Here is a 26,438-nt window from a genome sequence, read left to right as displayed (position 1 = left end):
CCAAAGAGTGGCAATGTTGATGCCTTTCAAAGCCATATTCATGTGCATGTACTAACACAAAAAATGCAAACTAAGATAGAGAAAGAGGTGGGTTGTACTGGTTTGCAAATAATTGGAGTGGAGAGGGATATATATAGGTGGAGTGGTTAGTAATGCATATGAGTTTGTTTAGGTGGTTTTAAAGTGGATGCTGAGGAGTGTAGGACACAAAAGAAGCTATTAATAGGTATTGGTTTTGCTTCCTCACCCCAATTTAAAATAGATTAGCTTGCTACAATTGTGTAGCAGCCAAAATGACAGAGCAAGCGAGTGTTTGTGTCATTTCTGGGATAATGAACGCGTAAAATTTGAAACTTCCACGTACAAAGACAGTAGCTACAATTGGCTTCTCTCAAGTAGGGGTTTTTCCGTTAGGAGATATCATGGATGTGAATTATTATGTGAGTGGTGGGTAGAGACAAATTTTCACAATTTTAAGGTGTTAGTTAAAATTATGATTAAACTAATGCTATTACACGTGTTGATATAGCCATTATTATTTATAGATCATAAGTTGTAAAAAATGACAGTAGTAGATTTTTTGTTATTATAGAAATGTCTTTTTGTTATTTAATTATCAATTTACTCTTTAAAAAAATGTGATTAGAGCAATAGTGATACACATAAACATAATCTAGCACGCAACTATCTTTTGAATTGAAAGTGTCAAGTGGGTTCCAATTAGCTTAATTGGTATAATTTCTTATCATTGAAAAAGAGATATAGGATTAGAACCTCCCTACATTAAAAATCAATTGGTATCTTGGTCTGATGATAAAGATTAGTCATCAAGAATGGAGGCCATAGATTGAAACTATTTCTCAAAAAAAGAATTGAATGTGTCTACTATTTTAATTGGTTCGATCTCTTGGTGTTTAGTATTTAAGCCATTTCTCTAATTTTCAGGAAAAAAAAAATTAAGCTCTTATAATTATCATAATTTTTGTTTTTGTTTTTTTTTTGTTTTTGTTTTCTTGTTATAATTATCATAACTATTTCTAGTACATTATTAAATTAATTTTAATTTTAATTTTATAGCATATAAGAAAACCATCGACCCCTTAACTGTAAAATAAAATATAAAAACGCTCAGCAAGTTGACAAAAACTTGTCACAATCTGTTATAAAAAAAATTAAAAAAAAAAATTGTCACAATCTCACTTTGACTTTTAGAGCATTGTTAATATATTTCATAAGTTCTGGCTTCATTGACTGATGATACTGCTTCAAAAATTTCAGCAAGCCGCTTCAAATTCAACTTCAATTTTCCCTATTAATTAATGTAATTGTAAAGTTAGGGATTCATCCTTGATTAAAATAATAATAATAAAATACTAAAAAAAAAAAAACAAGATTGTCTTTTTGACCGAGTGACAGTTGCAAGTTTTAAATTTTTGAGGAACCTTTTTCTTTCTAAAAGATTTTATTTTTATTTTTAAATTTACGTTCATGAAGTTCCCATCTCATTCATTAACACCCTGTTATATTCATGTCTCTTAATTGACATTAATTGACTGTAGTTTTGTTTTGCTAATCACCCTGTAATACTAATATTCATGTCTCTTATCATTGTTATTTGGCCATGTTACATGTTGGAGATGTATATAGCAACTGTACTCAAAGAAACATGTGGTATATTATTTGTTTTTTTTTTTTTTTTTTGGTGAAAAGCGAGAGGTTTTATTTAATAAACTGAGTTCATACAACACCTATAACTGTGCTGAGGTTACAAAGCCGAGTTTCTCCCAGGCCAGTCAAGTCCCTCACATATGATACATAAACAAAAGTGGGACATTCACTATACATGTGGTATATTATTTGTTGGTATTTCTCTTTTCTTAGTTTTTTGGTCTTTAAGATCAACATGAAAAGTTAATCATTAAATTTTTTTTAGATCATAGCTTGGTTTCTATCAGTCTATCACTGTCTGAGTATCCCATTTGTAAAACTTGACAAGAAAATTATTAAAAATATGTTTATTTCTTTTTTGTTTTTGTGTTAATAAAGGTGAGTTTTACTTGCCTAACTAATAAGATAATGAAAACTTCCAAAGAAAAAATTACAAATATAATTTTTCAAAATGTATCGTATGAATTGAAACTTACTTACACATCCAGTTCAGGACTAGTATAAATAAAATCAGCAATGCCAACCTAAGTCAATTCTAATTTCTAAAGTTCATAATTGAGGCTTGGCTATAGGTAAATTGTATGCTTTCTGCATTGCATGATAAAAGTTAATACTTATTTTTCTGATCAAATCTGATCTATTTGCAGATAGTTGAATGCAGGCAAGTTCTGAAATGGACATGCCCATGGATATAACTTACCTGAGCATGAACATTCCAACAGACAGATGAGTACAAGCACGGTATGTCATTTCCTTGTCCCATTGATATAATGTTATTCCATTGTCATGCAGATGAAGCTGCGTCTGAATTGGAGCAACTTCATCAATATGTAGAGAAGGAGCTGCCACTTTACCTCAATGCAGATAGAAAATGAAGGATTTCAATGAGTTCCACACAAAACTTGCTGGACCGAATAGGTGAAATTCTACAGAAAATCCTACATAGGGCTTTATCCAGATAATATGGCTTGACCACGAATTAACTTGAACAAGATTTTGTAGGACTCGAGAATATTGGAACCATTTCTTCATATTAAATGTAAGACTAAGTGGGGGTATTACTGCCGTAAGATAATCTCTGGCACTCTAAATTTAATCACAAACATTAACTTTGAAAATGCCACCTAGCCTTGGCAGGAAAATCACCAGTGTTTTATTTTTTGGCCTAGATTCTGAACTCGAATATCATTCAACTTTCTTTCTCATTGAAGACCAAGGCAGTAAAATATGCTTCACTGTATGCCATGAAGTATGAGTTGCTTAGCTCCTAACTTTCTGTAGAATTTAGAAGTGGGTAATTTTTTGTAGGATGATTAACATTTTACACTTTCAGCCTTCCTTTCTTCTTGCTTAAGACATACTTGAAATAGTGGAGCTTTTCCTATAATTACTCACTGTCTTGTATTTCAATGGAAACAGTGGGACTCGGAACAACTTTAGAATTTAGTCCGAACTGTAGATAATGATTTATCAGATGTGACTCTCATGGCGCCTGCAGCTGGACTGTTTTAAGTCAAAAATGCTTGGAAGGTTGGAGGGCTAAGGGTCCTACATGCAGGTCAAGTAGCTCCAGCAGAAATATTGATGACTCAAGCCACTGATCTGGTGAACATTGAACATTTGAAAATGTCCAGTCAGCCACCTTCGGCCAAGATGTTCCAGCAACGCTGGTGAACCTAATGAACTGTGCAAGTTGAGGCACCTGATGCGAAGTTATAGGTCCTCTTTCTTTGGCTGGTTGGTTGTAATGGACTAATGGTGAATAGGACCTAGTGGAATGTCATTGAGAGTTTTCCATTGATCACTTATCTCCCAAATTATGAAACTGAGGAGAAAGCATAATGGAAATAAGATCGGAATGGGAGTAAGGGAGATAAGTGTATTATGTATGTCTTGTGTTAATGGATTATGAGCTATATACAGTTCATGTTTCTGTAAATTTAGTTGTAGCAAACTTGAAGCCCCCACTTCAGTTGTAGGAATGAACTAGTTGGGGACAAAAAACTTTATTGGCTCCTATATGAAAAGAATTAATGTAATATACTGTTTATCATTGCTTCCATTTTTTTAAAAACCAAACAAACAGCTTTTTGAAAGATTCAAACCCAGTACATCATTGTTCAAATGTTCAAACAATAATAATGGAGCCTCTTCTATCTAGGTTACATAATCTTCAATATCATGTGCATATCTCGCCAGAATGTGTGTTGTATTATTTGTTTCCTGTCTAGTTAAACTAATTTCCCATTGCTGAAACTGTTGCAGATAAAACTTGGCTTCCTACACAACATTTCCCCACCAAAACCATCCTCTCTGTGTTCCTGAAGTTTTGCTATAACCTATGCTGAATCGCCTTCAAGAATTTTTATGGTGAATGCCAACTTCATGAGAAAACCGAATGGCTGGGACTGCAGCCTCAAGTTCTGCTTCAAAGCTCTCCATAAATATTCTCACGAAGACAAGGAATTCATGCTCTCTTCCTCTAATTACCACTTTACTGCAACACCAAATTCTTTGTGCCTCCTCACAGCTCAACAATACATGCACTGTGTCATCCTCATTTAAGTTGCACCTTGGACACCATGGCGGGGTTAGAACCCTTCTTTTCACCCAACTGGCAGATGTAGGTAGTGTCTTTCTTGTTCCTATTGAGCATATCCCATCTTGTACATTTTATTTTCTTTCTGTTGTCCCTCCTGTTTAATTATATTCTATACCAAGCTAGAAATTCTGTAGAGATGCACTAATGCACACCACTATAGATGGTATTGCAAGGGCCCCTAGGATTTCACTCTTTATTTGAGATGGCTTGCCTTCGTGCTTGTGGATTCTTTTTATTATAGCCATAACATTAATTGGGGACTATACTACCCATTACAACAACAATAATGAAAATCTGTACAAACTCAAAAGATTGTCATGTTTGTTACAGATATTTAAGGAATCACATATCCTAGATACAAACAACAATATTCAAATTTAAAGCCCAAAACATATGGTGTGTTGTACATATTTGGAACTCTACTCAACGTCTCCTCCAAGATCTAAAGCTCAGCATTGAATTATCTCTTGAATTTGCTGCAAAAAGTGTGAATGAGAAAGAGACACACACAAACACAGAGAGAGAGAGAGAGAGAGAGAGAGAGAAATGTGTATGTGTCACTTACAAAACAGAATCTGGAGCTATTTAAGTGCCCTTAATGGACTTGTTGGATTCCCAATTAAACCAAAAGATGATTCATCTAGCATAAGAATGTCAATGGAAGACTGAATCAACCATTGAGCTGCTGCTGCATATTGTAGGCACAGAGATTTCTGCATTTGAAAAATCTAGCTAATAAGAATAAACCAAAAAGAGAACCCATGGAAATTGGAAATCAAGTTCTGAACACCAACAAAAAAAATTAACTGTCTTTATCCTTTCAATATAATTCTTCACTGGTAGTTGTTAGTTCTCATTGGATTTCTTCAATTTCAAAATGGCCATTTCAAATTTTGGTTCCAAGTTCCAGATTTGTCTTAATCAAAAAAATTTTAAATCTCAGTTCTCAATTCTCAATTCCCAAGCCAAAGACATTGGTTTTTTATATGAATAATGAGAACAAGCTAAGATTTTGAATGGCTTGAGTTTTTAAAAAATGTACAAAATTATTTCTTTTACCTCCACATTTTCTTTTGACTTTGATATGTAGTTTTCAGGGAATGCATACAAACTGCAAAAGTTGGAGCCGAATCTTGACAAGTTTTCTTGGGTCAACATCTCGATTAGGAACTTTCTCACATTTTCCTTGTTCATTGTTCTCACTTTTCAAAAGGAAGCTTCAGTAGCACTTGAGCTTTGTTGATAAACAACAGTACTAACCTTCAACTGTTTATGCATAAAAAAATAAATTTTATGAGACACTTATCAAGGAAAAAATCATGGTGCTAGATAACCTGTTTCTAAAAATAAACTTCACCAGCATGGTTTTTAGTAGTCCAATAATGATTATGTAGATTTCCATTCTTAAATTGCTAATAGAAATTGCAAGTGCAAGCAACATTCAATGTCTAGAAGTAGGGGAAACACACACACACACACACACAGAGGCTTAAGAAACAAAAGAATGGCCCTAACACTCATCCATAGCAGAAGAAAAGGAACAAAAGTACATCGAAACCTAAGATACAATTAGTTCTAGGTCTAAGTATTATATTCAATTGCTCCAAAAGTGCTTTCCACTTACTTTAAGGGTCGGGTAGCACACAACCTGATGTAATATTGTTTCAATATAGGTACCTTGGGGCTGAGGCAAAGGGACTCATTACAAAGCATTAGCAATATGGAAACATCTTGACAAAGTGTGGAAAACAACATTTGCTAGAGTATAGGAAATACTGACCTCGAATGTCAAATAATTCATAAAGCTATTAATAAATTTGAGCAAGCTAAGACATAGGAGTGATAATCTAGACATTTCAATTCCTCGCACGTTTAAGGGCACGAATTCCTTGAAAAATTATATTACAATGTAATTATAAGATCACGAAAAGGCCTGTAATATGCAAGGAGGAGAGAATATATGAAAGGTATTTTAAAAAAAAAAACTTGATGCATTTGCCATATCCCCATAGAGCTGATAGTCAATGTGTTTACAATGACATTTTCTGAAAAAATCTGTCAGGGTTTTGCTTGATAAAACTATAGACAATGCACATTGTACCTGAAAATGAAGCAAAACATTTTTGAGAAATTCATGGTCACGCCATAGGATAGTACAAACTCTGGTTGGATGAGAAGAGTCAAACCAAGGAGAACATTTAGCCAAAAGTATGGTAGATAAAAAAAAACAAACTACAGATATCTATCTAACACAATTAATAAAAAAGTAAAAAACTAAAGGATGGAGCTTATTCTAATAAAGGACAAGAAGGATTCCTCTAATAAATAACAATAAGGAAAAAAAGCACCAGTGATTAGATTCCTCATTGTAAACTCTCTTATCACCGAAAGACTATCATTCAATACTTTCCAGAGGAAAATAAGCACTTTGAGAGAGGATTTTAGCTACCATATATCAGCCCACATTTAAGAACTATACCTCAGAGTTCTGCTCCTTCCATATAAGCATTCACTATGGAGAAGCCAGTAGGCTCGGTTGACAGTAAAGAGACCTGATAGATTCATGGGGTCTAATCAGTTTAACTACACTTCCCAACCTAGGAGTTAGCTGCTTCTAAATAATATAGTTAGCTACATGAGATGCATATCAACTCGTCACTAATGCACAATTTCATTGTGTGGCAGCTTGGTCAAGAAAATCACAAGCCCTTGTAATATGCGAATAATCCCCTAGACACATTGGATCTTACATTAAGCCAAAAGTCATAGTTATTAGGAATTGAGTTCCCAATTCCTACCAGCCATTTTGCTTCTGTGAAAAAAGACAATCCCATTGCTTTCTTTTTTGATAAATAAATAATTTCATTAAAAATTAAGAAAGTTGCTACCCCAGTACACAGTCTTTACTCAAGTACAACTTTCTTTTCACTCCTTGTTTAACATTAAAACTTACTAGAAAGTACTGAGAATCAGCACCCAACCTCTGTTTTAAGATGTGATAGTAATTTGAGCTTTTCTTGAAAATAAAATGCACTTGCTCCTTGACATAGCGACTACAGTCATCTTGATATAAATCAAGCTTTTTTTTTCAACTCTCATTCTTTCCAACTATTTCGAAAAGACTACAATGTATAAGATAATACAATGATTATTACAACAAAAAAACAGTTACAATTTTAGGATTTCTTTAGATTATCTACAGAAATGGCAGTTAAACTCATCTTCAAAGAAAACTTCAGATTTAAACAGTTTCATTTGGAAGAGATTATTCCAAAAACCATCATCAAACAAGCATTTTCAGTTCTGTATTTTGTGTGTACTCACTAATTTACATTCCCAAACCCAAAATAAGGCCTCAAGCAATCAGCAAAATACAATATATATGCAATTACAATTTACATGGAAGGAATTTTATCTTAATTTAAGGCTTAACCATCAAGATTGACTGAAGGTGTTGCAGACAAGTCTTGTTGTTGAGGTTTACAAGCAGGACAGATGTAGACCTTCGGTGGGGAAACTAGGTTAATGCAATCAAAATGGTGCCACTCATCACATTGATCAAAAGCAATCATTGCTCTCTGATCATATGGCTTTCGACAAATACAATAAAGCGTACTTAGTTCTTATAGTAACTGCACCAACCAAACAATAGCTGATCAATGAAATGCCGAGGCAAATATTTTTCTTTTCCTTTTTCCTTTTTCAAGTAATGCAAAGGTAAGTAGTTTTTTTTTTTTTTTTGGGGGGGGGGGGGGGGGGGGGTCTCTGTACCTTAATTTCCTTCTCCAAGTAAGAAGGTAAATTTTCACCTTCCATGATAAGTTCAAAAACTTTATCTAAGCTGAGAGCTCCAGAATCTGTTGCAACCTGTACAAAAAAAGAGAGCTAATGAGAGAGAATGAGTATGAGAAATTTATAGACCTTCCTGGCACATTCTGCCTACTGCAAGCCAATACGCTTCACTTCTGTGAGTCTTTGCCTATAGTGATCTTCAGGTGGAATGCTCATATATGATGATTTAGTTTATCATCTATGTCACAGTATTGCAAAATTGCTTTTGTCAAGAAATAAAGTTTTAAATCAAGTTCTGTCAAACAAATACAAATTTTAAAGAGAGATTTTCTACATCCCAGAAAGTGTCTTCACTGTCCAGCTCACTTTTGAGGAAGTTTAATTAATGCACTGACACTTCAGGTCATTTTTGCTCTTTCAAAGACGTTCACATCAATTAGTGCTATGACCTTCTTTACAAGGAGTAATTAATATTGAACTCTTGAATTATGACAAGGAACTATATAGAACAGATGAAATTGCCTAGTAAAGCACACCATGTTGAAGTGTGCCAATAATAAAAATGCAGTCCTTTGACGGAGAAGTATTTGTAACCATATTTCAGTCTTACAGGAACATTATCTTCAACAAATTCTTCTTTACAAACTGAAAACCCAGATAACCTAAGTAATACCACAGCAACCCAATGATATCTTATAGTAATACTTGAGCATCTATAATAGATGGATTGCTAAACAATTACTTAGAGCTATATGAGAACTAAGAGTGAAAGAAAGATTTTCCTGGATTGACTGCCCATACCAACCACCTCTAGTTTCTAGCTAATCTCCATCACCTTATAAGGAGTTGTAACTAGTCATCACTACTTACCCAAAAAGGGAAGATAGTCCTCACAAACCCAAATCAATCATTATTCTCCAGCCCTAGCTAAGCCTCCTACTCCACTTTCTATATGTTTTTGTTTATGTTTCCTTCCCTAAAACAAGAATTTTTAGTCTCTTCATAGAATTAGAGACACAAGGCAGAAGCCAGTTGACATGCAACACATCATGAATTTTGTAGGGGCAACATAGCAATTAAACCATATTAGGTTCTTGTGGAAATGGTTTTCTGTTTCTTTTTTTATTCCCTCTTTATTTGGTAATTCTCAAGAACTGACAAATATCAATTTTAATAACCAATGGACACTCTTGGAAAATGCTATCCCCATGTGAACTATCCCACTTTTATAACTAATAAAAGTGAAAAAGTGCTAGAGAATTCAAAAGCAAATAATCCATATTAAGAATGTAGAATAGTCCCAAAAGACAAGTAACCAAATACTAATGGTCGATAAAACACACCTCTTTCAAATGCTGCTGAATCAGTTGGATCTTGGGCTTTTGTAAACCCCTAATAATCTATTGACTTTGAATCTCCATGAGTATCTTGCTAAAGCCAGCTCAAGGTTGCGATTAGCTTGATGATCATACAGAACTGCCACTTCAATGGCCTGTGCAACAAAACCATTTACAATAAGGAAGAATGTACAAATGCATGGCTATATAACAGTTAACACTGAAAGGACAACAATTTTATTAGATTGGAAGCTATTGCATTTTATGCTAACTAACAACATTTATAGCAATAAAAATTTAAAGCCAATTATGCACTAAGGAAATATGTCAAATCCAGCAGAGAGAGATCAATCCAGGTTCTCAATAAAAAGAGTAGAATACAACCAAATGCTTCTACAGCATAATATATCAACAGTATATAAAGCTAGCCTTGGCAAGTACCTTAACAGCAGTAGTCAATTTTTCAGAGACCTCTTTATCAAAATAAGCTAAAGAAAAATTGACTATTTTTGTCAAGAAAGTTCTGCATGCCATAGCTTGTTCCACAAGTTGTTCCAATACATCTCTTTCCGCAATCCTGTAGAGCAGTTATCAATAAAACAAAGCATTCACATGCAGGAATTTGATAACCCATCAAATAATCTTCAATAAAAACCCAATCAAAAGCATGTGCCAAATTCAGTGGAGAACCATTCTTTTTTACAATTGTCAAATATCCATAGTAGTTACATAAGTGCAATTGGATAAGCATGAGGTAAAACAATCCATGAGCCTAACAAGTGAGGCAAAAACCAAAAGTACAAAAAATAAGAAAACCAAAATCCAAACATAAGGTGGACCAGGCAAGCCATCCTTGGTTAATATATGAATCAATTGAAGAGGAAGAGAAGACACCCAGTTTACAGGGCACATCGTCAAGCTCAATTTTGGTTGCAAACCAACCTGCTCAGTTTTAGGAGTACCTTGAAATCAAACTAACATAGAAGTCTATTAGTGAAAATTCATATTTCATATGTAGTAGCAGCAATTCCAATGCTGAAAAGGTTATTATTGTTATTAAATAGACTGGTGACAAACTGCTAGACATCAGTGTCAGTCTTAAAATTTCACAACCCAAGGTCTCAGCCATCCCACTTCTCTGATCGATCAGCCACACTACATTCTTCTTTGGGATGGGTATTAGCAGTTTTCTTACAATCAATCTTTGTTTCTCTAAGTTGTGGAGAGTGTTATGGCCATGTATTTTGTGGTTTGAGAACTTAAGTGACATATAGTGCCAACCAGAATCACAACTAAAGTTCATAACAAAAACCTGGCTATGGGTAAATTGGAACTTTTGCATTGAATTACAGAAGGTATTCTTCTTTTTCTCATCAAATATGCTGTTTATGCAGAAATTTGAACTCACGCAAGTTCTTAAATGGACAAATGTCTATGGATATTATTTACCTGAGGACAAGCATAACAAGAGACAGTTCTTTAAGTACTTGAAAGGTTTGTCATTTCCTCCAACTTGAAGGAGACGTTGTGTCTCATCCTGCATTGATCCTCTTAATAGCTATTTGTAATGCAGGTCAAAAATCTCTGGGGCAGAAAAAGCGAAATAGCATAAAAAGCATGGTGGTTGGCCCAACTAGCCAACTCATGCACGAACTAGATGTGTCATCAAGGACCAGAGGAGACTGATATTCTTCATCTTCTTCTGCTTCCAAATCATCAGACCCATGAAATGGCAACTCGCTCCAGTAATGAACATCATCATCATCATCATGTCCAGCAGTTAGAAGGGGCAAGTTAGGTATACCAGATTCTTGAGGAGGACAGATGCACTCTACGTGGACCCCCCACCTTGTGGGATTTAATGCATTGAGTTTACCAGGGAACCGGGGTTGGATTTTATATGTAACCTCAACATGATTCTGGTCAGTTGGATTTGATTCATTCAATTTCTGCTGTAGAAACCTTTGAAATGGAGAATATAATAGCAGATTATAAGCCTCTGGAGGTATCCTACGCATACATTCACGTTTTTTACAACCATTGATGGAAATGTAAACAACGCATTCATAGCGGTTCCTAACATATGCCTCATCGCCTCCAAAAGCAAAATAGAGAGCCAATTTTGGAAATTTGCGACCAACCCAGAACAATATGGAATTATTTTCAACACTTTGATGATTGAACCATGGAATCTCAGTTCCCGATGCCCTAAGCACACGATATTTAGTAAAATAATTGGGGAACTGTGAAATGTACCCATCTTCAGATTCAGTTTCAGATGGGAAGTAATCGGTGAACTGGGGATCCATTAATTCATTGCTTCTTGCACTACCACATACTCCCTTCGGTAAAATCCCCATAATTTCTATTACCTGCATTGCGATTACAAAATTCAACATTTTTCATCAAGCAAATCTCGTAAAGCATTTAGAGAAAGTAACAAAAATTGTTTCTTTATAACTTAAAAGAAAGAGAGAGACCTGATTCAATACCCCACTTGGTGATTCATTATCCAACAACGGGCAATTTTGTGCATAAACCCACCTTATCGATTGTGGAAGTCCTTGAATTTCACGAAGGTGCTTGCAATTCTCAATATGAAGTGTACTTAAACTAGGAAATCTGCTAATGCTTTCGGGGATGGTAATAATATTGGTTCCAGATAGAAATATCAAACTCAATGCTGGGAAGTAATCAGGCTTCATCAAAAGATCTAATTCAATTACGTTTTTATAGTAATTGAAATCCAGGAATTCCATCTTCAGAAACCCATAACCGGAGGAGCTATCAAAAGAATTGCATGTCGGTCTCAATTTGGCGGTAGGAGTCCAGAGCTGCCAAAGCTGTTGCAATTTATAAATGCCATCTGGAAGATCCCGAAGGTTTTTGCAACCACGAAGGGATAATGTATCAAGAACTTCAAGAGATGTCAACATGAGGTTGTTTGGAAGATTTTGAAGTTTTTTGCAATTATCAAGATTCCACGTTTTAAGCTTATGAAGAAATTCACCGGACTCGTGAATCTTAACTAAATTTTCACAATCAGAAAGGTCCAATGTCTCCAAGTTTGGGGTGCATAAATCAGGTAATTTGGTTATAAATTTACAACCACGGAGATTGAGATGTTTCATATTTTCTAACTGGAACACCTGTAGAAAAATAAATAAATAAATAACTTCAACACACTTTAGAATAAAAATTTAATAAAATCTTAATTAAAAAATATTAGTAATTGTACCTGCTTGCATAGCTTTTCCAACTCAATGCGACTATCTGGCATATGGAGACTAACAAGTTGTTGAGGACAATAGTTGGATGGCAAGGGAAATGGATACTTAGGCCAACTAAGAAGTCTTATCCCGTTGGGAAAATATTGAATTGCTTCACAAATATGTAAGTTATTTACAATAAGTATCCTGAGATTTGTCATCCTTTTGAAAACATCAGGATGTAGTTGCAACTTTACCGGTTTAGGTGAATGCAACATTATACCTTGAATTTCGTCCGTCCCCTAATTGGATAAAGAGTCAAGTGAAACATAATTCACAATAGAATTTACCAAAAACAAAAAGTATAATAATTTTGAAATTTCAGCAAAAATGAGACTAATAAAATTCATATTTTATGGAATGTTAAAAAGAAAAAAATATATAACTTTTATCTAGTGAAAGTTTTTTTTTTTTGGGAAAATAGAAGAAAAAGAACTCATACCTTATTTCCAATTAGTACTTCAAGAGCATCTTTATGATGCCATATCCTGCTACGTTTTCCAAGAATATGAGTAGATTCTTGTCGAACAACTTCCCTACCCATTTTTTGTATCAAGTCATGCATTAACAATATACCATATTGATCCACAGTAATGAGACACTTATTAACAAGTCTTGGAATACCATAATCTGGATAAAAATCACAAGCATTTAATATATCTACAACATAACCCTTGGTCCATCCCTTGAAGAAACATGCAATATCGAGGAAAATATCTTGTTCGATTTCCTCTAGTCCATCATAACTTACTCTAAGTACTTCTTGAATGTCTTTATTGGGAATTTTGTTATACTTATCTAATGTAATTTCCCATTCATGTTTAGTTCTTCCACACAAATCACGAGCTATTATTATAAGAGCTATTGGAAGGCCTTGGGCATACTGTATAACTTGGTTTGTAAGTTTTGAATAATCTTTATTGGCTTTCTTTCCAAGGAAGGCATGCTTTTCAAAGAGTTGAAGAGCTTCATGTTTCTCTAATTTCTTGGCCTCATAAGTTGTACAAACTTTTCCAAGAGTAGCTAAAAATTGTGGATTTGTTGTTGTTGTTATAATGACTCTACTTCCTGGAGCAAACCAATTACAATCTCCAAGCAAATTTTTTATTCTTTCCAATGTATCCACATCATCAAGAATTAAAAGAACCTTTTTACAACAAAGTCCCTTTTTTATCAAATTGATTCCTTCAGATATGCTGTGAATTTTCAAATTTTCATCCCCTAAAATCTCTTTAAGAAGTTGACCTTGTAGTTTGATAATGCCATCCTTTGTCTTCGAAGTTTCTCTAACATTCTCTAAAAAACTGCTTCTATCAAAATGATTAGCAATTCTGTTATAAACTGCTTTTGCAATTGTAGTCTTACCTATTCCGGAAAAGCCATGAATCACTACCATGCGGAATTCATTTAACTCAATACTTAAAAGTGATTCTACGGCCTTGGCACGAGGTTTTACTCCAACAAGGCATTTGCCAACAAATACTGGCTTGCATTTTAATATAGTTCTTGGTATATTTTCAACAATTGTTTGGATAAATTTTGATTCAGTGTCACTGCAAACCATAAAGTAAAAGAAACATTTAATGAGTTGGACTAGTTGCAAATATTAATATGAAATGAATTAAATTCAAGATGCCTAGTTCTGTGTCTTACTACTTACACTTTAAGATATTATTAATTAAATTAAATGACATATAATTCAAATGTTTGAGCAATATCTTTAAATTTTGTACATTCTTTTTTGCTTAGAAATTAATTATAATTATAGATTCAGCTAAAAAAAATAATAATAATTATAGACATTTTAGCAAGTAACTTAGTTGCACTAGTTGCAAATTTTAATATGAAATGAACTAAATTCAAGATGCTTAATTCTGTGACTTACTACTTACACTTAATATATTATTAATTAAAGTAAATGACATCTAATCAAATATTTTGGTAGTATCATTAAATTTTGTACTATATCACGAAATGTTGAGAAAAATAAAGGATATCGTAGTAGAAATAGTAACATGTTTTTGCTTGTTCTATACTTGATTATGACAAGACTCTACCAAGTCATCAAACCTCAACCTAACGTATTTGTACTCTCTATTAGATAATCTATGATTTAATTTTTTTATTGACCCATATTATATTGTATACTGTGGGGCCCAAACGATTTACGGGCCGGGCCCATTTATCTGGGGAAAATCCAAAGGCCCAAGCCGAGGAGGGCTATGGCCCAAACTCGACCAAATAGCCTATGGACATCGCCGAGGACGGCTCAGTCCTCGGCAGACCCAAAGTTCCCCCTCTGAAAGGAGGGCAGAAACGGTATAGGACCGAAACCAGGACAAAAGATCTAAAATATCCAGGGAAAGCTGCTGTTATTGCCATTTAATGCTCTGAACCTGACAGAGCCGCATTCTTTGGCTTTTACAACCATCCCCAACGACTTTGGGGGATAGGCTGATGGGACAAGTATCAATTTTGGAAAGATTGACCCTATACGTGGACGAAGGACAATGAACGCAGGCGAATATAAAAGGAAAAAGAAGTAACCTAAAAGGGGGTTGGGAAAAATGGCCAGAAACCAGGGCCTCCCAGCCCACCTCCAGGAGAAAGACTCCAGGGGTGTAGGAAAGCTTAAGTTCATACGAACACCGCGAAAAACCCACCGCCTATCGAACAAGGCCTAGCCTTCCAAACCCACGCTCTACAAATGATATTGTTAGGGGCCTTTTCACGTGCGAACCCGACACTGTTACGGTCCGTCACGAATCGCGTCCTTACATATACTAAGATTATATTAGATTTTCGATATTGTACATAAAAGAACTAATGACGTTATTCATCATAATTTGCACTTTTCAAATATAAATATTTTCACTTTCTCAAAAAAAAAAAAAATATATATATATATATATATAATATTTTCAATGACAGGTTGACTACTAACATTAAGTATTTTTTTTTTCAGTAACATTATCATTTAGATTTTATCATAAGTTATTTACTCATTTTTTGGCCTAACATATTAGATTTTATTCTTCAAGCTGTCTATATATTTATTTCTTCTTTATAAATGATTTAATTTTATTTAATGTTTCATGCATAAAAAAATGTACGCATTTTATTTTTTTCATTTGAGGATTTATTTGATTAGAAAATTGTTATATTTAATTACCAAACGGTTAAATTAATGATTTATATATTACAAAAAAATTTATTTTTAAGTATTATAATTGTTCTTTTATTTTTAAGGAAATATACGAAAAAAATTATAGATGATTTAACTTTATTTAATGGTTCATGCATAAAAAAATTATGCATTTTAGTTTCTTCCTTTGTGAAAATTTTGGGTTAGAAGACTATTAGATTTATTTGCCAGAATGTAAAATTAATGATTTAAATATTACTAAAAAAATTTACTTTTTAGTATTTTATTGTTCTTTTTTTATGTAAAAAATAAGGAATAAAGATGTTAAAAAATACGTTCAACTTCTTTTTCCTACTTGAAAATATATGGATACCAGATTCATCCGATGCATCAAAAACCATAAAAATGTTATAGGAATAGAAACATGTTTTAGTTTGATCCATGCTTTACCTGTACCCGATTTGACCCTTACTCGTCTGACGACTCAGACCTGGGTTTGCTAGGTCTAAATTAACTTTTAAGATAAAATAATTCTATTTCTAACACTAATGTTCATAGCCTAACCACCTTAATTCTAGAGTATAAGATTCAAACAGCAGAGTTGGAAGGGGTTAAATTCATCCCCTAAAGAGCATTCTTATCAAGAATGCTAAAAATGTTTAAAAGCCAAATTTAACAGCTAACACACAAAAATACTCCTACTTCATAGAATTTGTTTTATTTTTTATTTTTTATGGGAGGTCTTTGGGATTTTGAGAAAATTAAATGATCACTTCTTTCATGTCAGACAACTATTGAATAATCCAATATTAAAGATAAAAGTTATTAATAGATGAAAAGTTACGTAATTTGTTATAAAAAAAAATTTTGATTACCACAAATTATATAATGTCAATGTAAGTTATAATTTACTTCTTTTTTTTTTTTTTCTTTTTTTTGGTTGCTTGGTTTCAATTAACATTTTTGAACAGAGTATTAGAGTTTTTTTTTTTTTTTTTTTTTTTTTAAGGAAAATACTTACTGTTTTTTTATTACAATTAACGAAAGCCTAATTACAACATATCTTTTTGGGTTGCATCTGCAATACAATCCAGTACTTCTTCAGTTCTTCTAACCACACTATTTCATTTTCCACATATTGTGCATAACGTGCAAGTATATGAGCTACATTGCTACACTTAAGTTTCCTCATAAACTAAGTTGACTTTACATATATATTTCAAATCAGTAAAAAAATAAATAAAAAATCAATAATTAAATCATATCATATACTATATAATAAAAGTTGGGCTTATAAATCGTGATTGGAATTAATATATGCGTTCTTAAAGGCTAAAACATAATACAATTAGAGACATTACTATGAGGTAGGGTGTTACATTTTTATTTATTTCTTAGTAAGTTAGAATGTTATATGTGCATACTACATATGCCAGTCTTACAATTAAGTGGGTGATATAACCATTTGAACAAAATAAGCATTAAAACAGATGATTTAAATATCAAAATAAAACATAAAAATTAAATTTCTTTTAGGTGTAAGTACAATTGATTTTTTAATTTTAAATTTGGAATTAATTCTTTTAGGATAACCTTATTCATGCACGTATCAGAAACAATTTAACTACTAGAGTTCAAATCCACCTCTTCATAAATAAATAAGGAATTATTAAAAAATAAATAAAAGTTTTTATTAATCATTGTAATTAGATATACTATATATAAGGATAAATGTACAAAATTATACATTTTATGAGCAATTCATTACAAGTTATTATAATAATAGTAATTTATTTAGTTAGATACAAGTTATAAAATTATGTAATAATAATTCATTTAGTTATTGTTTCTCAAAAAAATATATAAAGAAAATTTATGATTGAAACTGTGCAACGCATAAGACTTTCACTAGTAATATAAGAAGTTAAAAGATTAATTTGAATATAAAAAATTCCAAAAAAATCATTAGAATACATAAAAATTAAATTAACTTAGAGAAATATTAACAATATGATCTTATACTCCAAAATTTTAAAAATATTCTATGTATGACTTGATTTTTCAAAGATGTATGATGATTTTTATTTTAAATTAACATGAGAGTATTTTCTATATTAGATTTCATTTCTAACTATGAAAGGGCTATTTGGTTGCGTAAATGACCTTAAAAGTATATAACATTGTAAATATTTTTTTTATAAAATAACATATAAAATTCGACATTGATTAGGAGATATCATTATAATATATCATGTCAAGATTTTCATTTTTCCTTTGACCACATTAGAAAAGTTAATAGTTATTTTCAATAAAAGGTTTTGAGTTTAAAGTTATGAAATTTGAAATTTTGAATATTAAAAATTCGACACATTTATTTGCAGTTCCTACCTCTTAAATATTTGGCCATTTGCATTTCCCCCTTAAGGATATTTAGTAACTTTGTAGAGAAAATATTATTATAGGAATCAAAAGATAACGTAATATGTGACTGTGTAGAGGGTATTTTTCCATTTTCTTTTATGTCATGTGTAAATTACTTAAATAAAGTGCTTAGAAAACATAATCCTCCACATATAAATTTGAAAATCCCTTTTAAAAACGCTCATCTTCCAGAAGCAAACACGTCTCTCTGGTTTGTCTTTTTGTGAAAAAGTGCCAAAAAAGCAAGTAGAAGGAAAAATTTGGCTTTTTTATAGTCTTCTGGGATTTCCTTATCTCCGGGTTTGAGAACTTTAGAGCAATTACATCAGTTTAGGTATAATTGTGCAAAATAGAAAAACTAACTACTTCTACATAATTTAAAAAAAAAAACCCACACCAATTTGTGCATAATTGTGCATTTATGCACAATTGCTACAGTAACCGTGTATATATGCACGGTTACTGTAGCATGTATATTTGTTATTGTACGGTTACTGTAGCATGTGTATTTGTTATTTTATTAATTTCCGTATGCACCTTTTTTTTCTCTCTCTTCTCCGTGCACAACCAACGAACTTAGTTTTCCTCTCTTCATCTTCTTTTTCCTCAGATGCACACAAACAAACACACCCACACCCACACCCACACACAAACACATCCACACAGAGATACACAAACACACTCACACACAAACAAACCCACACGGACAAACCAACAGAGAGATAGATCGGAGCTCGTAGGTCTTGATCGGTGCTTGATCGGAGCTCGTGGGTCTTGATCAGTGCTTGATCGGAGCTCGTGGGTCTTGATCGATGCTTGATCGGAGCTTGTGGGTCTTGACCGGTGCTTGACTGGAGCTCGTGGGTCTTGATCGGTGCTTGACTGGAGCTCGTCTTGATTGGTGCTTGTGGAACAATCGGAGCTCGTGGGTCTTTTGCTTGAACGGAGCTTGATCGAGATGGGTCTTGCCTGATCAAAGTTAGGGAGATCTGACCAAGAGGGAGAGTTGATGGGTACAGAGAGATGGGTATAGAGAGATGAGTACAGAGAGCTGATGGGTATAGAGATGGATGGAGATGGGTATAGAGAGAGAGAGCAACAAATTAGAAAATGGGTAGAGAAAGAGAGAGGGCGTGCGTATATAAAGTGGTAGTTGAGGGAAATAATAAAAAAATTGAGAAGAGTGAATATTTTATTGAAATGTCTTGTAAAATAGATAAACTGATGTGAATGTTTTGTAAAAGTGATGGTGTAAAATAGAAAAAGTAAGTTTTAAGTGTAAAATAGACGGAATCTTATGCACAAGCTGATGTAATTGCTCTTAGTTTCTGTTTGGTACATTATTTTAAACATATATTTTCAGTTTTTAAACAATTTATACATTTTTTCACACAATTTTTCACTCATATGTATTTTCAAAAAAATTGAAAACTGTTGTTTAAACACATGTACCAAACGGGCTCTTATTGCTTCAGTTTAAACACACGCACAAACAAATAAAAACTAAAAAACAAAAAACTAGAAACTATATATTATTCATTTTTTTAATTATTGCTACATTTTTTTTTTTTTAAATATGTCCAAGCATGTAAGACGATATTCATTATATATAAATTTGAATTTTTATGACTTGCATATTTTAACACTATTATTCTATGATAATTTTTTTACTCTCTTATTTATTTTTAAAAAGTCTGAATTTGAAATAATTGAAAGATATTAATTATGATAAATGCAATTTAAAAGTAGTTTATGATTAACAATCTTTAAGTTTTTTTTTTTTTTTTTTTTTGGAGAAGATTCACAATCTTTAAGTTGGTTGCATAATTAGCTTATTAATTTTATAATTTTTAATATTTAGATTTCAAGGTATAAGTAAGTTATGGGCAGGCCATCCATCGCTAATGCATATTTTTAGAAAAAAAAGTGTTACAAGATCTACAAGTTACTACCCAATCACCCATCCCAATGTCAGAACTTAAGATTTTGGACCCATAAAAAACAGAGGTGGTATCCGTTAGGAACCCTATTGATGTATTGATAATAATTGTTGTAATGTTGCATTTAGTTAGTTAGTTACAATTCCAAGTATGTTAATCACATTTAATACATGTTAGAATTATTAATGTACATAGGGAATAATATTACCATTAGGATAAGGTCATGTGGGCCGATAGAATAATTATATGGCTCTATAAATATCTACTTGTAATCACATTTCCGTCATTGAAGAATAAATTAGTGCATCGCTTGGTGCATTTCCTTTCTCTCACTTAATATTTTTTTATGGACAATGATTATTTCGAATTAAGTCAATTTCCCTACAATTCTTATCCATTCCCATTAGAAAATCACTAGGTTTCTTACAACTTATGCATCACATACATATAGGATTTCTCTCACATTGTGTGGGCCCAATCCACCTGTGGATGGGACCCACACAATGTGAGAGCTATGGTCGGCATGAATTGGGTTGGCTTGTTTGTACTCAGCCCATGTGCTAGGTGCGATAGGCTAGGTTGAGCCAGTCATTGACCAGTCAACAATTTGGGTTAAGGAGGCTAATAAAAAAAACATCAGCCCATGCCCAACCCATGGGCAATGCCCATTAGACCTTTAGAGGACAAGAACGTGGGTCAACCAGAATAGGCTTTTAATGGGCCTTTATTGGCTCAAAAATTTTAAAAAATATTATAATTATACTATATGTCATAAAAAAACCCCTATAATATAGGGACCAAACAGGTATGTTCTGCATAACTTTTATGGATTAGAATAAATTAGTACATTGATGCATCCCTTATTCCTATTAGAATAAGAATAGTTGTATAACTACAATTTGGTTACGTTATTTTAGTAATGTTGTTTGTATTTTTTAAAAATATGTGTAAGTAAAAAAGTGTGTATAAATACATGTAATATTGTTTAAAAATTGAAAACTGTTGCTTAAAATACCATACCAATCGGCCCCTAAATATCTAACTAGGTTGCCCCTTACACACGTCTATCATTTGTAGTTTTCAAACCATTTATAAATATCACATAACTTAAAGTCAAATATATATATATATATATATAAACTTGTCACATACATTTTACAACCAATGCCAAATATCCATAATTTTTTTATAAAAAGAAAATTAAACTACAAAATATATATTTATATATAATGCATAACTTACTATAACCACTTAAGTATCCTGCTGGTCAAGTGGTCTCAAGAATCTATCCTATCTTATGTCATAAGTTCCAAACCACCCCCTGTCCCTCCCCAAAAAAATGCTTATAAATTATTGGTGATGGACTGATGGGTCGGGCTAGAGGTGTAGGCTTCTGAGCCACACTAGTGGACCTAGCGGACACTTATTGACAGAAAAAATTAGCTCACAGTCAAATAAGCTGTGTTTTAGTGGGCTAGCACGGGCTTCAATAGTATCAAATGGGTTGACTTTTTAGTATCACTTTTGTAGGAGAGATATTACATGTATTTGATACATAAATGATTCATAAGATAACTTTTTTTCCTAAAAGACTCAAAGGTTTGATACTGAAAAATAGATATTACCTCCCAATAATGTGATCATAGAATGCAGCCACATAGTTTTAGCTACGAATATTGTCTTAACGAAGTTTAGGAACAAGAAAAGTTGTTCAAGTTTTACTTAATAATTTTGGAGAAAACTTTTGTCTCCACCACTACAAAATAGAATTCTTTCATAATTTGCATGCAGTGGTTATGAGTTATAATAATCCATTAGAAATTTAATTATGAAACACATGCATGTAAGCGTAAAACAAATCATGAATTACATACCTATTCTTATAGTGCCATCCAGACAAACTACCAACTTCCTTTAAAGCTATCCTCCAATTCTGCACCTTGTCAATATTATCTTTGAATGTTTCTTCATATTTTGTCAAGGCCACCCCAAACTCTCTCTTTTGTCCACGTACTTCTGATGGATCCACATGGTAAAAAATAGGTAAAACTAATTGGCCAATATTTTTTTTACACTCCAGAATCTTGACAAGTTCATCCAAACACCAAGAAGAAGAAGCATAGTTTTCAGAAAACACAATAATTGAAACTTTTGATGATTCAATGGCTTTAAGAAGTTCAATTGAGATTTCTCCTCCTCTCTGAAGGTTATTATCAATGAAGGTGTCAAAACCCTTGTCACACAAAGTTTTATGTAAATGGCTTGTAAAACCATTACGGGTATCTTCACCTCTAAAACTTAAGAAAACGTCATAGCTCCATCGGTGAGGGGAAGAAGAGGAAGAAAAAGAAGAGGAAGAAGAGAAGGAGGAGGTGGCTCCTTTGTTGGTTTGATAAGCCATTGGTATGAGAAGATTAAGGAGATGTAAAAAGAGGAGGATAAGATAAAAGACCAAAGATGTGATGAAATAGGAATTATGATAAGAGAGGAGTGAAATCGTGCAATTTGAGTCAAGAGCACTGAAATTGAAAGGTTTTGAATCTGTTCGTTTGAGTGGTAAATTGATGATAGCGTGAATTATATTTATAACACTATACAACAACACGTCTTTGTTTTTCCTAACAAGAAGTTTCCAAGAAGGTAACTAGTAATTAGGAAACACAAAATAGCAGTACAGGTCCATCGTACCACGCGTCATGAGTTTTTTTTTTTTTTTTTGACAACGCGCAAAAGACCTTTATTCAGTATCACCTCAGAAAATTAGAACACTACTTGCCTACTTTTTTTACTTTTTACTTTTTATTCTAATTTCGCTTTTTTTTTTTAACTATTTCTTTTTTCGTTTTTGAGCTTTGACTGAGGGAGGATTAGCAACTCCCAATGCTAATGAAAAATGAAGAACAAGAAGTGAATTTGGCATCCTGTTAACTTATTTGCTAAAATTTGAGACAAAAACTCCATATAAAAAAAATAATTAGCTTCTTTTTTTTTTTTTTTTTAAAAGACAATTATATGTTTACATGTAAGATTTACATTTTAAACTAATTAAATAAATATGTATATAGCATTTTACACATTTGCATAAAAGACTAAACTGGAATTAGAGACAGGGGTCCAATCAGTGTGTTACGAAATGAAAAAGTAGTAGGAAAGGGATTAAATGCTTTGAAAAAGAGGCTTTCACACATGTGAAAGTAAAGAAAGTTGTTCCGTGCCTCTTTTTTTTTTTTTTTTTTTTTTTTTGAGGAATCCGTTCCTTTTCAATTTTCAAATAAAGTAAAGACGACAAAAACAATAATAAAGTCTTATTTCCATCAATCTCAAAGAATCTTCCTCCCTAGTCCCTACAATTTTACTTTCCTTTATGGGTTTCTTGCATTTGAGGATGGAAATTTGATTTTTTTTTTTTTTTTTCAATATTCTATGCGTCATTGTTTTTATGCTGTACACTTTTTAGTCATGCTATATCAAACTAGTTTCAAGTAATCTTATTTTTGGACAAGTCTTTTTTTAGCTAGCAGCTCCTCAAATGATAATCGGTTCTCATTTTAGCTATGTCATGGAATTTATTTATTTATATTTTAAAAATAAACATAGACATGAGAAATGCTTTGAATCTGTTCTTTTGATTGGAAAATTGATAAAAGACTAAACTGGAATTAGAGACAGGAATCCAATCAGTGTGTTACGAAATGAAAAAGTAGTAGGAAAGGGATTAAATGCTTTGAAAAAGAGGCTTCATTCGTGTATGAAAGTAAAGAAAGTTGTCCCATGCGTTTTCATTTTTCAAAGAAAGTAAGAGTATTTGTAGCAGTGGAATTAAAAAGTTATAATATTATTTTAGCTCCACCAATATAGCAAAAAGGGCTTGCAGCAGTGGAGCCAAATGTATAAAATTTAGCTTATTTGCTACAGTGCACATCTATCTATAGATGTGCATTGTAGCACTCATTTAAAAAATAATAATAATTTTTTAATCCCACTACCGAATAAAATAATAAAACTAATCTTATTTTTTTCATTCTTTTATTCCGTTTCTTTCACCGTGCACTCAGATCACTCATCTCCCTCAATCATCAAACACTCATCTCCCTCACTCATCTCTCTCACTCCATCAAGCACTCATCACCATCGCCGTCCCAGCTCCAGCCCACGCCATCGCCGTCGCTCCTTACCACCATTCTTCCTTTGTTCAACCTCACGAAATGCCTGTCCTCCTTCACCAGCCTCTCGTTCACGTCCTCGCCTCCAGCAAACGACACTGAAGGGCACCGCAGGAACACAAATCGACTAAACGGTGTCGGACTGGTGAAGAGAATCCACTCCCTGACATCGGAATTGCCCCGATGTCTCAGCCGATCCTTGGAGTGGCGGTGGAGAGCGAAACCTTGATTTGGGTTTTTTTTTTTTTTTTGGGTTGAGCCTTGATTTGGGTTTTTTTTTTCTCTGCTGTGGACTGGTGGTGGTGGTGGAGGAGGATGTTTGTGCTGTGTGGTGGTGGTGTTATATTATTTTATTAGAGTAGAAATATTATTATTTTATTGTAGTAGAAATATTATTTTATTGTGTTGAAAGCTAAAATAGATCAACTGCTGTAGTATGTGTGTAGGTAAAATAGATAAAGTAACTTTTGGTGGAGTTAAATTGCTAAAAATTTAGCTCCACTACTGTGAATGCTCTAAAAAGTAAAGACTACGTAGTTGAAATGAAGACAAAAACAATAATAATGTCAGCTTAATTTTCTTACTTTTCTTCTAACAACGCGCAATGCAAGCCAACGTTCTATTTCCAACAATCTCAAAAAATCTTCCTCCCTAGTCCCTACAATTTTATTTTCCATTATGGGTTTCTTCCATTTGAGGATGGAAATTTGATTTTCTTTTTTTCAATGTTCTACGCGTCATTGTTTTTAGGCTGTACACTTTCTAGTCATGCTAGATCAAACTAGTTTCAGGTAATCTTATTTTTGGACAAGTTTTTCTTTTAGCTAGCAGCTCCTCAAATGATAATCGGTTCTCATTTTAGCTATATATGTCATGGAATTTATTTATTTATATTTTAAAAATAAACGTAGACATGAAAGGGAGAGTGAGGTTCTAACAAAAGTGCATGATAAACCAAAAACTTCACTCAAATGTCATAGAATTTGGATGTGTATATGCAATTATGCATATCCAACAGCTCAAGTGAAACTTTTTTTTTCTTTAGTAAAAAAATCAAATGTGCATTCCCAATAGTTCAAGCAACACTACTGTTACTTTTTCATTAGCTTAAAAAAATTCTAATTGTACGAACAATGTTGGGGAAAAAACCATCACAATTACTACGTCATTTTTATGTGAAATCATCAATGATATTGCTTTTATTGCGTGTTAATCAAAAATTATAACATGTCACCTATGCAATTGTGAAAATTTGAACAAAACAAAATTGACGTGTGAATTAAATACCTTATAAATCATCAAACATGCATTACCAGCAATGTGAACATTAGCACCCCGACCATCAATGGTTGTGAAACTACTAATGAGAAGTGGTTTCTCAAGTCTAATGTGCATGCTTCTTTGGAATGTGATCCATTTTTTACCCTTTGATCATGGTTGTTCCATATCTTAAGGTCCCCGGTTTGGGATTTATTGGGTTGTCACTAGGATCAATGACTACTTATTGTGTGAGGCCCCTTCCAATGTTGTTGGTCATCTTCCCAGCATAATCCACTGAGCATGTGGCAAGTTGGTGTCTGTTCCTTCGCCAGTCAAGGTTCCATCTCTAGCAATTATCAATCGCATTCATTTTTAAGCCAGTGATCTTTGTTTTCTTAGCAAGACTAACATTAGGAGTGGAGAGTATAACAATGACAAGAACCAAAGCAAAGTGCCAAAGGATGGCAATGTTGATGCCTTTCAAAGCCATATTCATGTGCGTGTACTAACTCAAACTCAGACAGGAAAAAAGGTAGGTAGTAGTGGTTTGCAAATAATTGGAATGGAGGGGGATATATATAGGTGGAGTGGTTAGTAATGTGTATTGGCTTTGTTTAGGTGGTTTTAAAGTGGATGCTGAGGAGTGTAGGACAAAAAAGAAGCTATTAATAGGTATTGGTTTTGCTTCCTCACCCCAATTTGCAAAAGTGACAGAACAAGTGAGCATTTATGTCATTACTGGGATACAAAACACGTAACATTTTAAACTTTCATGTATAAAGATAGTAGTTACAATTGGCTTCTCTCAAGTAGGGGTTTGTGTGCTACACAATATAATGGA

At 33.0% G+C, this 26,438-nt stretch overlaps 1 protein-coding gene across 1 annotated transcript; it reads right to left on the bottom strand.

The window, feature by feature from the left end:
• Positions 1–3,770: 3,770 nt before the first annotated feature.
• LOC115971483 (TMV resistance protein N-like) lies at positions 3,771–22,714 on the bottom strand. Its single transcript, XM_031091433.1, has 12 exons — positions 22,049–22,714; positions 13,111–14,221; positions 12,638–12,910; positions 11,880–12,548; positions 10,849–11,771; positions 9,841–9,976; positions 9,406–9,554; positions 8,042–8,137; positions 5,895–6,371; positions 5,330–5,536; positions 4,836–4,983; positions 3,771–4,746 (listed from the first exon to the last, which is right to left on the bottom strand). Exons 1-5 carry the CDS (start codon positions 22,573–22,575, stop codon positions 10,974–10,976), a joined length of 3,378 nt encoding a protein of 1,125 aa, XP_030947293.1. The 5' UTR covers positions 22,576–22,714; the 3' UTR covers positions 3,771–4,746; positions 4,836–4,983; positions 5,330–5,536; positions 5,895–6,371; positions 8,042–8,137; positions 9,406–9,554; positions 9,841–9,976; positions 10,849–10,973.
• Positions 22,715–26,438: the final 3,724 nt, after the last annotated feature.

Source organism: Quercus lobata, chromosome 12, assembly GCF_001633185.2.
Source record: "Quercus lobata isolate SW786 chromosome 12, ValleyOak3.0 Primary Assembly, whole genome shotgun sequence".
NCBI classification, from domain to species: Eukaryota; Viridiplantae; Streptophyta; class Magnoliopsida; order Fagales; family Fagaceae; genus Quercus; species Quercus lobata.
The sequence above is the reverse complement of the archived record's forward strand: the minus strand, read 5'-3'. Positions and strand labels throughout refer to the sequence as shown.